This window comes from Lepus europaeus, chromosome 7, assembly GCF_033115175.1.
Source record: "Lepus europaeus isolate LE1 chromosome 7, mLepTim1.pri, whole genome shotgun sequence".
Classification (NCBI taxonomy): domain Eukaryota; kingdom Metazoa; phylum Chordata; class Mammalia; order Lagomorpha; family Leporidae; genus Lepus; species Lepus europaeus.
In genome coordinates, this window is record NC_084833.1 from 89,731,174 (window position 1) to 89,746,554 (window position 15,381).

The 15,381-nt window shown below is 35.3% G+C and overlaps 1 protein-coding gene across 2 annotated transcripts in view; it reads right to left on the minus strand.

Moving 5' to 3' along the window:
• Positions 1-873: 873 nt before the first annotated feature.
• PGR (progesterone receptor) overlaps positions 874-15,381 on the minus strand; it is a 74,124-nt gene continuing 59,616 nt past the window's right edge. For both annotated transcript variants that reach the window (XM_062196917.1, XM_062196916.1), the window contains 4 exons: positions 15,183-15,327; positions 13,266-13,396; positions 8,132-8,289; positions 874-4,335 (listed from right to left, as the gene is read on the minus strand). In XM_062196917.1, the coding sequence (XP_062052901.1) occupies positions 4,180-4,335; positions 8,132-8,289; positions 13,266-13,396; positions 15,183-15,327 (590 nt within the window). In that variant the 3' untranslated portion in view covers positions 874-4,179. The remainder of the gene's footprint in view (positions 4,336-8,131; positions 8,290-13,265; positions 13,397-15,182; positions 15,328-15,381) is intronic.

Genomic DNA, 15,381 nt, shown 5'->3' on the forward strand with positions numbered 1-15,381 from the left:
GCTCAAGTGGCTTTTCAAACTTTTTTAAGGAAAATATTTTTATTAACTCAAGAATCTATTTCAGTAATTTGCAAGTATTTCTTCATCTCTGTCTCTGTCTCTGTCCCTGTCTCTCTCTCTCTCTCTCTCTCTCTCTCTCTATATATATATATATATATATATAGCTTGTCTTCTTATATTTAATTTTATTTTGGAGCTATGAGAAAGAACATGGCCTATAGACAGTAATGGGAACACTGGTAATAGGAATTTAGAGAATAGAGACTAGATATCATCCATTGGTGATGTCATGTTCCTTTTCAAAAGGTATTTTTTTTAAGCTTAGCCTCTAATATTAACTCCTGGTGTGTAGACAGCTACTTTGTAGATCAATCCCCACATCAAGAATATCAAACATTCTTATAAGGCTGCAAAACAACATTATCCACGGCAACAAAACTCAGCCTTATGACTACCATATTACCTCATAGTTGAAGGAAATTAGTAAATTTAATAAACTTTTTGCAAATTAGATTTATACTGATGAAAAAGGATATAGCATGAAAATACCACTTTAATCCAAAGTAACAGGAATCAGATAATAAAGTAACATCATCAATTGTTCCCTAAGTCCAATATTTTAATGTAAGGGCTAACAACATTGTTCTCATTTATTTTTCTGCAACACAGACATTCATTCACTTATGTTACATAATCCTTTCTGAGAGATGCCACTCCCACAGAGGTATATTTCCTTTAGTAATTGCATATGGGAACTATTGAATGCATTTTTATTGGGATGACATTGTAGGGGAAAAGATATGGGAAAGTGCTTTTTAGTAAACAAATGTACACATAGATTAATGCAAATGAATTATGGACACTTGACTAAATTAGGTTTTAATTTAATATTTATTTCAAAGTTAGTATATTTGTGCTGCATTTGTCTCAGTACAATTGTATGTACATAATGCTTTGCACCTATCACATCTCATGTCAACACATATTTGAGCGCCTACAATTTATCACCCTGCCATTTATATTTATTACTGAGCTACTACTGTCTTGAATTATATTCTTTGTTGAGCTCTAAATTCTCATAAAGTGTATGAACATATTTTCTCATGCCAATAACAGACAATAAATATTTGTTGAATTAAATCAAAATAAGAACAAATTTCATACTGAGGTTTACAATACAAAACAATTCTGGGCTTCTTAAATATAAGAAACAACTATTTGTGGAATTTTTTCTAGGGAGAAAAATAGTATTCCATTCATTCAATGTTAAAATTTTGAACAGGATAAAGTATCTTTAATTAATAAACAGAAGGTGTACTTTCATTCTCCTATTTATGATTGGTAAAGGGAGAGAATCTCTCAAAGCCGGAAAAAAAGTTGGAAAATTTACAAGCAATAAATGAAGATAAAAGAATATGAAAAGAGAAAGTGGCAAAGGCATAAGTGCAGACACATGCAGTGATGTAATCAAAGACTGAAAGAACTTCATGGTGATACCAATTACAGAGAGAATGTGTCATTGAACTCTTCAGTCCACAGACACAATGTTCCACCTCAGAGTGGCTTCCAGATTTGTAGGAGAATCAGAATTGTGCTATAGTCATTCACATGTGCACAAAATGGTAGGTGAACTGTAGGAGGAAGCAAAGCACTGTCTGGAAGACTAAGGGAAGACTTTACAGAAATGATACTTGGCTGTCTTGTCAAAGGTGGGGGAATTCCAGCAGAAAAAAAAAAATGGTGGGTAAAGGATTTTCTGGGCTGGGACATAACATGCGTTACGGTGGAGGGTAAAGACAGCAAAATATAAAGGATTGACAATTGAACACTATTTCAAAATAGTTATTCTGTGCCTGCATTAATGCAAGTAGATCAATTAAAATCACTGAGGAAGGAGCTCAGGTAATAGCATTCTTTTTAAAGTTCATTTGGAAATTCTATGACTGGAGTCACTGTGACAGGTGACTGGAAATCACTGAACGTTTCACAGTGAGAAAATGGCATAAGCAGATCCCTTTTTAGGATGATAACTGGCCTGTAGGGTGACGGTATGCCTGTCAAGAGTCTACATAACACATGTAACACAAATGCATCCACAGAAAAAGATGTTCATAGACATACTAAAAAGCGGCTAATTTTAAACTGTTGAGACTACTTGGAATACTTGAGTTAAACTTTTGTTGACTGTTATAGCTAAAAATTATAAATATGTATATAATCTGTTATATTTGCCACATAGGTTTAATGAATCCAAGCCAAGGGCTCTATCTGAAGCATGTTTCAGTACTTATTTTAAATAGCCTATGAAAACCCACTATTTATAGACACCTCATAGCTAATTATTTTTGAAAGTTGAAAAATTATTAGTTTAAAACCAGGCTTGGTAATATTATTATGCCAATATTTTATCACATGAAATCACTTTACTTGTGCTTTAGGGGGTCACAACAGTATTTGCTAAGAATATTCTTATGTTATTATTCCCTTGGTAAACTGCAAGTATTTACCAATAGAAAGGAATGGAGAATTGAAAACACATTAAGAACTCAGAAATTTCAGCAAATTTTTTCTGTATTGTTTTCAACATAGAAAATTTTCAAGTTACTTTAATTTTCTAATTAACAACTAGTAATCTGCATGAGGTAATATATTTTATTTGTAAAGATAATGATATGTCCAATTTTAGGGAAATTTAGAAAAAAAAAGTGTTCCTATTAGCTTTGTTGAGTTGTTAAAAAAAGTATGTATACTCATACATGCCTAAAACTGGTATAACTAACTTTATCTAGAAAGAAAATACCGGTTTCAACTGAATTTCACCAATGGTATGAACTTGGTTCTTCCTATTGTATTGTATGTATGGATAGTGTATATATAAATATATTTTCCTTTCTTTTTTACAAAAGACATCTCCAGCGATTTACCTCAGAAAAGAACTGTCTGTCTTCTAAAGTAATATTTTCAGTTCAAACAAGAATGTGAATTTTGTGCTTTCTGGTTATTGTTAATTGGTTGTAATATGTTAAGACACCATCTAGTATTTCCTGAAGCATCTCTAGTAGAACTGGATCAAAGGCACTCAAAATTTTTCAACCTGAGATTCATCTATTACACCTGACAAGAAAAGGACACCATCCTTAAGTCTTTAAGGAGTGGAGAAAGGGAATTATATCCCTCTCTTTCCCTCCCTATCTCCCTCTTTCCATCCCTTCCTTCTTTGATTTGAGAAGAGGTTAATAAGAAGCTCAGATCACAAGAAGAATTTGGAAGGAAAGATATTATTGTACCACATTAAATGTGAAGACATTGAAAACTTCTGCATGCCACAGATGGTAAAGAGTCAGATCACAGATATGGTTTCTAGTCACAATACTATGTTAGAGGACAACTCCTTCCTAAAAAAGTTACCAAAAAGTCCCTACAAAACCTGAAATACTGTTGGCATAACAGTAAAGCTCTACTCATTAATAATTTCCTTATAGATTTGGGTTTCCAATATAAGAAATCCCTTTAACATAGAACTGTTTTGTCTAGTCTGTAATCTGTTTAGTGGTTTTTTTTAAACTCTTTGTCTCTATATTTTTGGCATTAAAAACTCTTAGAAATCTTATGAATTTCCTCCTTACAGAAACATATATATATGTGTGTTTCTGTGTGTGTATATGTATATACATATACACACACACACACACTCTAGTAGACAAAATTTTGCATACCATTTTAAAGGTTCACTTTTGGAAGTACAGTCAAGGAGAAAAAGGGAGCTACCTAGAAGTAACAAATAATAGTAGCTTTTTATTATTACATGTGAAGATTTTCTTTCTCTAAAGTAGAAGATTTGTTATATGTAAAAGTTAAAAATCCTCACCTACATGGTATGAAATAGTATGGGTAAGACATAACTTACTTCAATAATCAGTTTTAGTACTTTTTCAACCTTATAAACTCTTTAAACGTTTAAAGAAAATATGGGGGACAGAAAAACACTTTAAAAACTCTAATTATGCTTAATACAGGAAAATAATTAGGATGTCACAATCTTCCTCTTAAATTTACATGTTATGATATGTTATAAATGTAAGGCTTTCAGAAGAATATTATAAAAACTCGAGACCTCATAATCCTGACCAAAACAAAAGACATACTGCAACACTTAATTCTTTGAAAAATAATTGACATTCACTTTTTATGAAAGAGGAGAGGTTTCACCATCCCTGCCAATATCTTGGGTAACTGTGCAGCAATAACTTCAGACATCATTTCTGGAAATTCAACACTCAACGCCCGGGACTGGATAAATGTATTCAGGCAGTACAGGTGAAGTTGTTTGACAAGCTGTTGGTTTAACAAATGGGTAGGAAACACATAAGAAAAACAATAAACTCAGGTGCTCATCAAATATGATAACATTTTTCTAACAATAGAAATACTTTTCAAAATGTTTTCTTCTTACACAAATGAAAGTAACTCCCACTTATGATGAAATATTATAATATGAAAAGATTTAAAATAATAGAAGTCATTTATAATCCCACAGGATAACCAGGGTATACATTTTGGTATGTTTTCAAGTTCTTTTCCTTTTTATTCATCTATCTAGACATACTTAAATGCACAGAGAGTATTATATATATAAATATATATGTTTTTTCAAAATGCATTTAATAAATCCTACTTATTAATCTTTTTTCACATAACAAATATTTTGACTCTTCCTATGTCAATAATTCCACATAATTAATTATATTCTAATATGTATTTTGATCAAAGTAATTAATATATTTAATTTTAAAAGCCACTTAGTAATGTGAGATTCTTAACAGAGCAGGCACTTAGTCCAACAGTTAAGACACTGCTTAAGATGCCTACATCCCATTTCTAAGTGCCTGGGCTCAAGTCACAGACATACTGCCAATTCCACTTTCCAGCTAGTGCAGATACTGAGAGACAGCAGGTGAGGAGAGTAAGTGATTGGGTCCCCACTAACCACCTGGATTGAGTGTGAGACTGGATTGAGTTCCAGGCACCCAGCTTCAGTCTGGCACAGTTCCAGCCGCTGTGGGCATTTGAGAGGGCAGGAGGTGGTAAAGCAGCAAATGGGGCTCATTATCTCTCTCTCTGCCTCAAAATTTAATATATATATATATATATATATATATATATATTTGACAGGCAGAGTTAGACAGTGAGAGAGAGAGAGAAAAAGAGAGAGTTATAGACAGTGAGAGAGCGACAGAAAGAAAGGTCTTCCTTCTGTTGGTTCACTCCCCTAATGGCTGCCACGGCCAGCGCTGTGCTGAACCGAAGCCAGGAGCCGGGTGCTTCCTCCCGGTCTCCCATGTGGGTGCAGGGGTCCAAGCACTTGGGCCATCCTCCACTGCCCTCCTGGGCCACAGCAGAGAGCTGGACTGGAAGAGGAGCAGCCGGGACAGAATCCGGCGCCCCAACCGGGACTAGAACCCGGGGTGCCGGCGCCACAGACGGAGGATTAGCCTAGTGAGCCATGGTGCCGGCCTTAAACAATATTTTAAACAAAACAACAGTAGCAACAACAAAATCTAGCAGGTTTTTTTTTTTTTTATGTATTTCTCCTATTCTTATTCCAGCTCCCCACACTCCTTTCAACAGTTTTAGACTGCATCTTTTGATATGTATCTATTTCTAATAAAGTTTCTACTATGAAAAATGAGTATTTTGGTATCCTATATGACAAATACTTCTCCTCAAATACATACATTTTCTGTTCTCCTCTTTCTTCACATAGTTATATTTCAGTTGGCTAAATAAATGCCTAGGATTTAGATTACAAAGAGTTTTATTGTTTCCTGTTGGGTTACACTTTCTTTCTTATATGATCTGTTTTTAAAGATTTATTTATTTGAACAACATACATATATACATAGAGAGAGAGAGAGATCTACACAGAGACAGATACACATAGTTATCAAGAGAGAGCAAGCAAGAAGGAGAGGGGGAGAGAGAGAAAGAAAGAGAGAGAGAACACACTTCCATCTGCTGGTTCACTCCCCATATGGCTGTAACAACCAGGAATGGGCCAGGCTGTATTAGGAACCAGGAACTCCATCCTGGTCTCCCATGTGGGTGGCAAGGGCCCAAGCATTTGGGCCTGCTCCAACTACCTTTCCAGGCTGATCATCAGAGAGCTGGATCAGAAATGGAATGCCAGAACTCTAACCTGTTTCACAAGCAGTGGTTCAATCTACTGTCACAACACTGGTCCCATATATGACATGTTACTATGCTACAAGAGCAAATCATCTATATTCTCATTTGTACTGTTTTCTCTATATTGCTCACAAAGCCACAGTCAAGTTATGTGACAAAATTTGTTGTTTTTTTATATTTAGCTATTTATTTGAAAAGTGAAGTGACAGAGACAAGGAGATACAGAAAGAAAGAGTTCTTCCATCTGCTGATTTACTCCCCAAACTGCTGTAATGGCTAGGGTTGGGCCAGGCTGAAGCTAGGAGCCAGGAACCGCATTAGAGTCTCCTATATGGATTACAGGGACCCAAGTACTTGGCTCACTTCTGCTGCCTTCCCAGGTGCATTATCAGGGAGTTCGATGGGAAGTGGAGTAGCCAGGACTCTGACCTGGCATTATAGTTAGACAATTCATATCCTTCAATTCCAGCAACTTTTCTTTTTATGATTTCTTACATGCTTTCCTTGATTCTATTTTTTATTAAAAATTATATTTATTTATTGAGAAAGAGACAGAGAGAGAAACGGAATAAATGAACAAGGCACTCCCATCCACTGCTTCACTCCCCAAATACCCGCAGTGGCTCAGGCTGGGCTAGGGTAAAAGCTGGGAGCTGGTAACACAATCCTACTCCCTCATGGATGGCAGGGAACCAATTACTAGAGGCATCACTGCTACTTTGTAGAGTGCACATTAGACAGAAGATAGGATTGGTAGTGGAGCTGGGACTCAAACTCAGGCACTGTGATATGGGATAGAGGCATCCCAACCAACAGCTTAACTACTATGCTAAAGACTTGGCCACAGATTTCCTTATTTTTTATTCCGGAAATCCCGATTAATTGGGGGGTGCAATCTCCTGTAGTTTTCCCTACACCACCTCTTCTCTCTAGTTTTCCATGTATTAGTTTTTTAGGCTTTTTTCTGATGTTTTCTTTATATTTCATCCCTGTTATGGATGTTTTAATTTCTGTTCTTTTGTATTTAATAATATAAAAGTATTTTGTTGTCAAATGTTCATTTTAAAATGTTTTCTAATTTCATGGACAAAATATCACTCATTTCATGGACACTACCATTCTTATATGTCTGTGGAGCTTAGATGTTCTGCTATCTACGTTAGCGCTTTTTCCTTCAAATTACCTTTTTTTTCCTTTCATTTTAGAGTAAATAGCTAAGAATCTTGGCTGTTGGTTCATTTTCAGGAAGCCAGTCTCAGAACTGGACCTGGTGAGTACATAGCTGTTTTACACATTGCCTGTCTTTTTTATGTGTTTTCTGAACATAGTAACAATAAAAACTTGCATGCAATGTCTTGACTAACCACATATATCTTATTTTATTAATTTGGCTCTGGTGTGGTCATTTCTAGTTTATTTTTTCCTCCCTCTGCCTTGATGAACATCCTTGTATATAAAGAGTGTATACTGAATTTCTGCCTAATTATTTTTTTCAGATAAATTCTAAAAAATGAAAACTTGAAACCATACAGATTTTAACTTTTGTCTGATTGCCTATCAGCAATGTTATTTACAATTCCATCTAAGATGATATGAGAGTCTTATTTTCCACACCCATACTTTTGCTTGTAAATACTCAAATAACATCTTTCAAAAAATTTTAGGCAAAAAATACTTCAAAGCATATTCAGGAAAATGTATCATAATTCCTATCAGTTATTAAATTATTCTCAAATTGTATATACCAATAAAAGGATATTTGAGTGATCTATAGTGAAAGTTTTAAAAGCACAATATAAATCCTTAGCAGTGTGACACAAATACATTTTTAAAAACACAAATAGAATCTGAAGAAATCATATAAAGTAGAATTTAGATTTAATATTTAAGAAGTTATAGAAATTCAGAAAATAATCTTTGACTTTCTGTAACATAAAATACTTACATCATGCAAGCTATCAAGAAGTTTTGTGAGTTGATAGAAACGCTGTGAGCTGGAAACAACTCCTTTTTGCCTCAAACCAATTGCCTTGATGAGCTCTCTAATGTAGCTTGATCTCATCTCTTCAAACTGGCTTTGACTTCTTAGTCCTTCCAAAGGAACTATAAGAAGATAATTACAAGTATAGTCAGGTTAAAAAAAGAGGACACTAGGTCATTTATACACTCATAGCCATTGTCTATATTCCAACTAAACTCGGATCTTTTTGCTTTTTCCTTGTTAAACTTCTTATTCAGTGAAGTATTAAGCCTTTTTACTGTAATATAAATTTATAATCTTATCTTAAAAACTAAAAAAAAAAAAAAGAAAGGGAAAAGGAAGGAGAGTGAGGAATGGGAGGGGAGGATGAGGGGAATATCATTATGTTCTTAGACTTGTATCCACAAATCATATTGACTCTTAAAAATTAATTAAAATTAAAAAATGAAAAAGATGACACTAACATTTTTATAATACAAATTACCAAGCTCGATAATAATTTCTTTTGATTTGCAACTCTTAAAAAACTCTTTTAAAAAATCTTAAACAGGAAAGAGATAGTGCCATTGATAACATTCAGAAATAGGAACTTTGTGTTCACTGGAAGCATAGGGTAAGAATAACTCTAGGTAGATTCCAGTACATACCTGTTTACCTGTTTTAGACTTGTATCAATGGATTAGCTATGTAACTTAGTTAGCATCTGACATTATTTTACAACTGTATCTCAAATACTTGGCCTGATTCAGTTTAGAGCTACATGTATTTTTTTAAAATAAGTATTTAAATTTCCTTCTAAGTTTTTGGTTTTTGTTTTCATATAAGTCTCAAGTATTTCTCACTAACATTATTCCTGAATAACTTTTCTTGTTCTAATTTTAGCATTGCTTCATTAAGTTTTCCAATGCCTTCTACTGACATGGAGGAAAGCTATTAATTTATATTTTTCTTATACCCAGCCATTTTATACTCTGTTTTTAATTCTAGCACTTTTTGGTTGATTGTCTTTTGTTTTGCTGGTATACAACAATACCATACTATAGACAAATAATATTTTCATTTTTACCATTTCCAATGGTTGTAGCTTTAATTTCTGCTTCTCGATTCATTGCATTGTCTGGACTTACAGAACAATATTAAATAATAACACTATGGACAAATATCCCTATTAATGGAAATGCCATTTTTCCCATAGTGGCAATTTAGATATTTACCTCAGAGATCATTAATTCCTACATTCAGATCTTAGGCATAACTTTCTAAACTTACAACTAGTCTTTGTTTACACTATATTGTCAATTTCATCAAGGCGTTTCCTCTGTATCTTTTAGATCCTTCTGTTGTCAATTATTTGAGATGCCTTGGTTCTCTTCCCAGCAACTTTATTACCAGACTTTTCAGGTTCCTTGCTTCATTTGTGTTTGGTTGTGATTATGCTGCAAACATTATACTTTACTTAAAGCATCTAACTTTTTGTGCAGCCATATCTAGAATGCTGAAAAAAAATTATATAACCTCTTGGATTCATGCTACTATACGTTCATGATCAACATTTCTACAGAGATGTGCATGTAGTTTAAAGTCAACTATACATGCCCAGCAAAGAGAATAAAAGTAACCCTTTTTAAAGCCCTATTTATCCCCTACACCTCAATCAGATCTTGGCAGCTCCCTCACCCCTAAACATGAATATAAAATTATTTATTCTTTTTTTTTTTTTTTGACAGGCAGAGTGGACAGTGAGAGAGAGAGACAGAGAGAAAGGTCCTCCTCTGCCGTTGGTTCACCCTCCAATGGCCGCCGCGGTAGCGCGCTGCGGCCGGCGCACCGCGCTGTTCCGATGGCAGGAGCCAGGTGCCTCTCCTGGTCTCCCATGGGGTGCAGAGCCCAAACACTTGGGCCATCCTCCACTGCACTCCCTGGCCACAGCAGAGAGCTGGCCTGGAAGAGGGGCAACCGGGACAGGATCGGCGCCCCGACCGGGACCAGAACCCGGTGTGCTGGCGCCGCAAGGCGGAGGATTAGCCTGTTGAGCCACGGCGCCGGCCAAAATTATTTATTCTTAGTAATCCCTTTACTAAGATTTTAGTGTGGTTTTGGAGAGAACTATAGAAATATATGTTAACTTTGCCTATTTCTGAGATCTGTGCTTTTTTTATTTTTAAAGATTTATTTATTATTTGAAAGGAAGAGAGAGAGACATAGAGTGTGAGAGAGAGGTATCTGCTATCTGCTGGTTCACTCCCCAAATGGCTGCCAATGGCCAAGCCTGGGCCAGCCTGGAGCCAGGAGCCAGGAGCCAGGAACCCCATTTAGGTCTCATTTAGGTGGCAGAGGCCCAAGTACCGGCCATCGTTCACTATTTTTCCCAGATGCACTATCAGGGAGCTATATCAGAAGTGGAGCAACTGGGACTCAAATCAGCACTCACATGGGACGCCTGCTTTCCAGTTTGCAGCTTAATGCACTGTGCCACAACACCACGCCCATTTGTTTTATTTTTTAATAGCAAATTAGAGTTTTAACTTTGTAACTATCAAATCATTAGATTTTCCTCTGCCAATTTTCCCATTGCACTTGAGATTTGAAAATAATTTTTATTTTTTCCATTTGTTTTTGTAATGATTGAGTGTTTACACTTAATTATCTGGTATCTATTTGTTTCTGTTTCTTTACAGTGCTTAAGTTTTAATGCATACTTCTTGGGCTTAACAATTCAGTATACCCATTCTCTTCCCACGCCACATTAATTGTTGTAGCTTTCTCTCTCTGCCTCTCCCTTTCCATAACTCTGCCTTTCAAAGAAATAAACAAATCTTTAGTAAATTATTATACTTTTCTAGTTCCCTCATATTTTTCTAATGCTTATCTATTTATTTATCTCAATTTGAAGATGAATTTTCATTAGCTTTGCCAAGTTTCTCTACCTCATTCCCCAGCCAAAAATCTCACTAGAATTTTGATTACAATTTGTGGAAAACATAAGAATTATTCACCAAATGTTTCTGTTTCTCCCTTTTCTTGATGAAACAAGTACCCAAGAAGCCATAGGTATGTCACATCCTTTGCTTACTGCTGACTTAGTGATTGCGGAAGCCTGCATCAAGATACAGCCTCCATTTGCTTGGGTCCCTGAGTGATGGCAATGGACCCAGCCTTCCTACTGATCTGCACTGGACACATGGTGAGTTAATTGGTTCCCAAGCATAACAGCCTATCCATAAACACAGAATTATGTTAATAATAATAAAAACTAGTTTGAGAGATCTAGACATTGCTGTTGTAAGATTCATAACCATCAAGCAAAGAAAAGCAAGTGTATTTCAGTTGACTCTCTTGGCCAGTCCCATATCAACACCCTTTGTGCATTATATACAGTTTTATCGAATTAGATTTAAAGACTTCTGGTCAAAATAGGGTTCCCAAAGATTGGAGAAAAGGCTATGAATCCAAAGATATCTCTACACTGGTCCCTGCCTTTTCAAAGAAACTCTGCATGAGGAAACTTTCCATTTTAAGAGGTTCTTTCCTTCTAACTGAATCCCCCAATCACTTGATATTTGTGTCATGGGAAAGAAGTCCCTGCAAAGATGCAGCTGAGAAAGACATTTGGCTTTCTTCAGTCTAAGGTATTAGCTGCATGTGGTTTCCTTGCAAATCAATATGAGTCAAGGGAGCATCAATTCTTTCAATTTAGGGTTGAAACTGCCTATTCACAGGAAGGGCACAGAAAAGGGTAAAAGCAGCTTTTTCAAAAAATATTTAAAGTTTTCCCATCCAGACCTTGGGGGACCCACTGAGACTCTTGAACACCACTGAACCTGAGTGTGTTCTTTGTGAATGAGAAAAAGGGAAATGGATATTTGGCTGTCCTCAGTTGCCCAATGCTATGCTTCATGTCATTTTTCCTTCTGGGCACACAGATCATCTATATTTACCAGCATCTTCTGCAGTTAAGGTGGGCTGTGGAAGGTGGACGTGATGCATGATAGGTTCAGGCCTCACCTCCAAACCTCTTCTCACTCAGTGCTCATGTCTAGTCAGATGCAATGGAGGACTCCAGGCTGCAAAGACAGGGTAGAACCACCGGATGGAAAGAGCCTGGAGTTTTCTTGCTAACTCACTGGTCCCTCTATTAGTGATAAATACTCTGTTGCTGTGCTAAGCTACAGATCTTTATAGTTATTTGTTGTAACAGCCTATCCTGAAAAAATGTGTATCTAAATAAAATTGTGTTCAAGGTAAAGATGTGTGTGTGTGTGTGTGTTTATGCAGTACTAATAAGTTTATAATACTGAATTAGGTGGATATGAAAAGAAGGTCACTTAATCATATTTTATCCAAAATAAAAAAAGAATTGGCTAAGTCATTTCAGTAGCATATGGTAGGTAAAATATTAAAAATAATCAACTAATTTTATTTTTTAAAATTATTTATTTGAAGGCAGAGTTACAGAGAGGCAGGGGCAGAGACAGAAACATCTGTTTCTGCTGGTTCACTCCCCAGATGGCCACAATGGCCACAGCTATGCCAATCTGAAGCCAGGAGCCAGGAGCTTCTTCTAGGTCTCCCATGTGGGTACAGGAGCCCATCTTCTACTGCTTTCCTAGGCCATAGCAGAGAGCTGGATTGCAAGTAGAGCAGCTGGGACTTGAACCGGCACCCATACAGGATGCTGGCACTGCAGGCAGCAGCTTTACCTGCTATGCCATGGTGTCAGCCCCTCAACTAATTTTATTAATATGCATGACAGTACAAAGGTACTTCAAAAAGCCTGCATACAATAGAATTAAAAGATGTTCATTTTGGACAAAAAAGTTCAAATCTGTGCATATATGGGGTCTTCAAAAAGTTCATGGAAAATACATATTATGAAAAAATTAGGCATAATGAAAAAAATTGCACAAAAATAAAATTTTCATCCCATTTTTCCATAAAGTTTTTGAAGTGCCTTTGTCTATTGGGTGCTTCTCCTCTAGTTACAACCTAAGCTTTGTACTCGTATATAATTATATGATCATATTCTTGCATGAAAGGTTTTCAAATCATGTAAAAAATTAAGAAACTATCTTGTAAGAAGCTTCTTGTACTCACTCACTTGTATTAAGAAGTAGTAATACTTTCATGCAGAGGAACTCTTCTTGGCTAACTTGAAGCTTGACAAACTCCTGCGGTATCTGCCACATGGTAAGGCATAGTGAATAGAATGATGATTCTTTCATCCGCTGTCTTGCACCACACACAACACATGCAGGGAAAGAAAAAAAAAGAAACACATAACAGTGTCTTAGCCAGTTTACATGATTTATCAGGGAGTATGATTTGGCAATTATGTGTTGTTGACTATCACTATGACTTTTAATATATATGCTCAATATTTGGAATTTCAAACATCTTACAAACATTTTCATAATAATGAATATTTCAGGTTAAGAAATGTTAAAGTTAGAAAACTGTTCAATATGAGTCCATATTGAGCAGGATTAATATTTTTTCTCACTTTATTATCATATATCCAGTAAATTAAGAGAGGAGAGTAAAGCAGTTGGAGCTGAGAATGTGGGGCTGAAGAATGCTCAGAACTTTGTTTAATGATTTTTTTTTCTATGAACACACACACATAAGTCTATTTTTATATATTACTTGGTGTGCAATTCAACTGATTCAGTTCACAGAAATTTACCACACTGTGATTGTATGCCCTTTTCTATGGGAAATGTATGGCAACACAGAACGAAAAACTTAGCAAGCACTAAATGATAAGGTTAAACACAAATTCGAAAGTTGACGAAACTTATCTAAGGTGCTTCCTTAATCACATACAATTATAATATACAAATTAGTCAAATGAAATAAACAAAATAATGGAAAGAGAGTTAGATTTCAGCTGAGAGGAACTAAAAATAATCCTGACAACCAAATTCTTAGCCTTAGTTTCTCAAACTGTAAAATGAAGAATGTAGATTCTTAACCTATTTCAAGAGATATTAGGTAAAGAAGGAATGAAACATAAAAATTTTCTGTAAACTATGAAGACTTATACACTGTAAGTTATTAAGTTATATAGCTATGTCAGCATTTATACTACCATGAAAATACTCTTATTTGGTAGGAGATTATATGTAGAAAATCAATTACAGCTATTTAAGCATAATAAAACAAACTGAAATATTTATCCTTAGGTCTTTACAATAAATTACCAGTCCATTTTTTCCTGAAGGAAAACAGGAAATGTTTTTAATTGTTGAAGGTAAGACAATACTATATCTAGCAAAAGTATTTCAAATTTACATCATTATATTCATTAGTACCAATGTAGTAACTTAAATTTGATAAATTCTTAATTTTGTCTTTAAATATATTAATTTTGTCTTTAAATATATTTCTTGATAAGTTCTTGAAGCTTAAGAGATTGGATATGAGACAAGTAAAAAATTCAAAATATCTAATTTCCAATAAAATTATACAATTTTATTAACATTGCCATTATCAAGTTGTATCCTGAAGTAATTGTAAAAACTTTTCAAAATTACATTGTCTAGGAAACTAAATATATGATCATCTGTTGAAATACAATTTTCAAACATTTTCTGAAGTTCATTTATTTATTTGGAAAGGAGAGAGAGAGAGAGAGAGAGAGAGAGAGAGAATGAGAATGGATGAGAATCTTCCATCCAAATGGCTATGACAGTCAGTTCTGGGCCAGATTGAAGCCAGGAGCCAGGAAGTCCATCCTGGATTCCCACATGGGTGGCAGGGGCCCAAGTACTTGGGCCATTTTCTACTTCCTTCCAAGGCACATTAGCAGGAAGTTGGATTGGATGTGAAGCAACTGGGACTTGAACCAACACTTGGATATATGATGCCAGCATTACAAATGGTGCCTAATCCACTATCACAATGCTGGCCTCAAATTTCCAAAATTCTCTCTCTCTCTCTCTCTCTCTCTCTCTCTCTCTCACACACACACACACACACACACACACACTAACGAAGAACAAAAGTTACTACTTACTCATTTAATATTAGATCAGGTGCAAAATACAGCATCTGCCCACTGACATGTTTGTAGGATCTCCATCCTAGTCCAAATACCATTAAACTCATCCAAGAATATTGGATGAGAGTTATCTGGTCATCAATATGTAAGTTTCGAAAACCTACAAAATAAATTTTAAAAATAAAATGAACAGAATAATCACTTAATTGTGTCA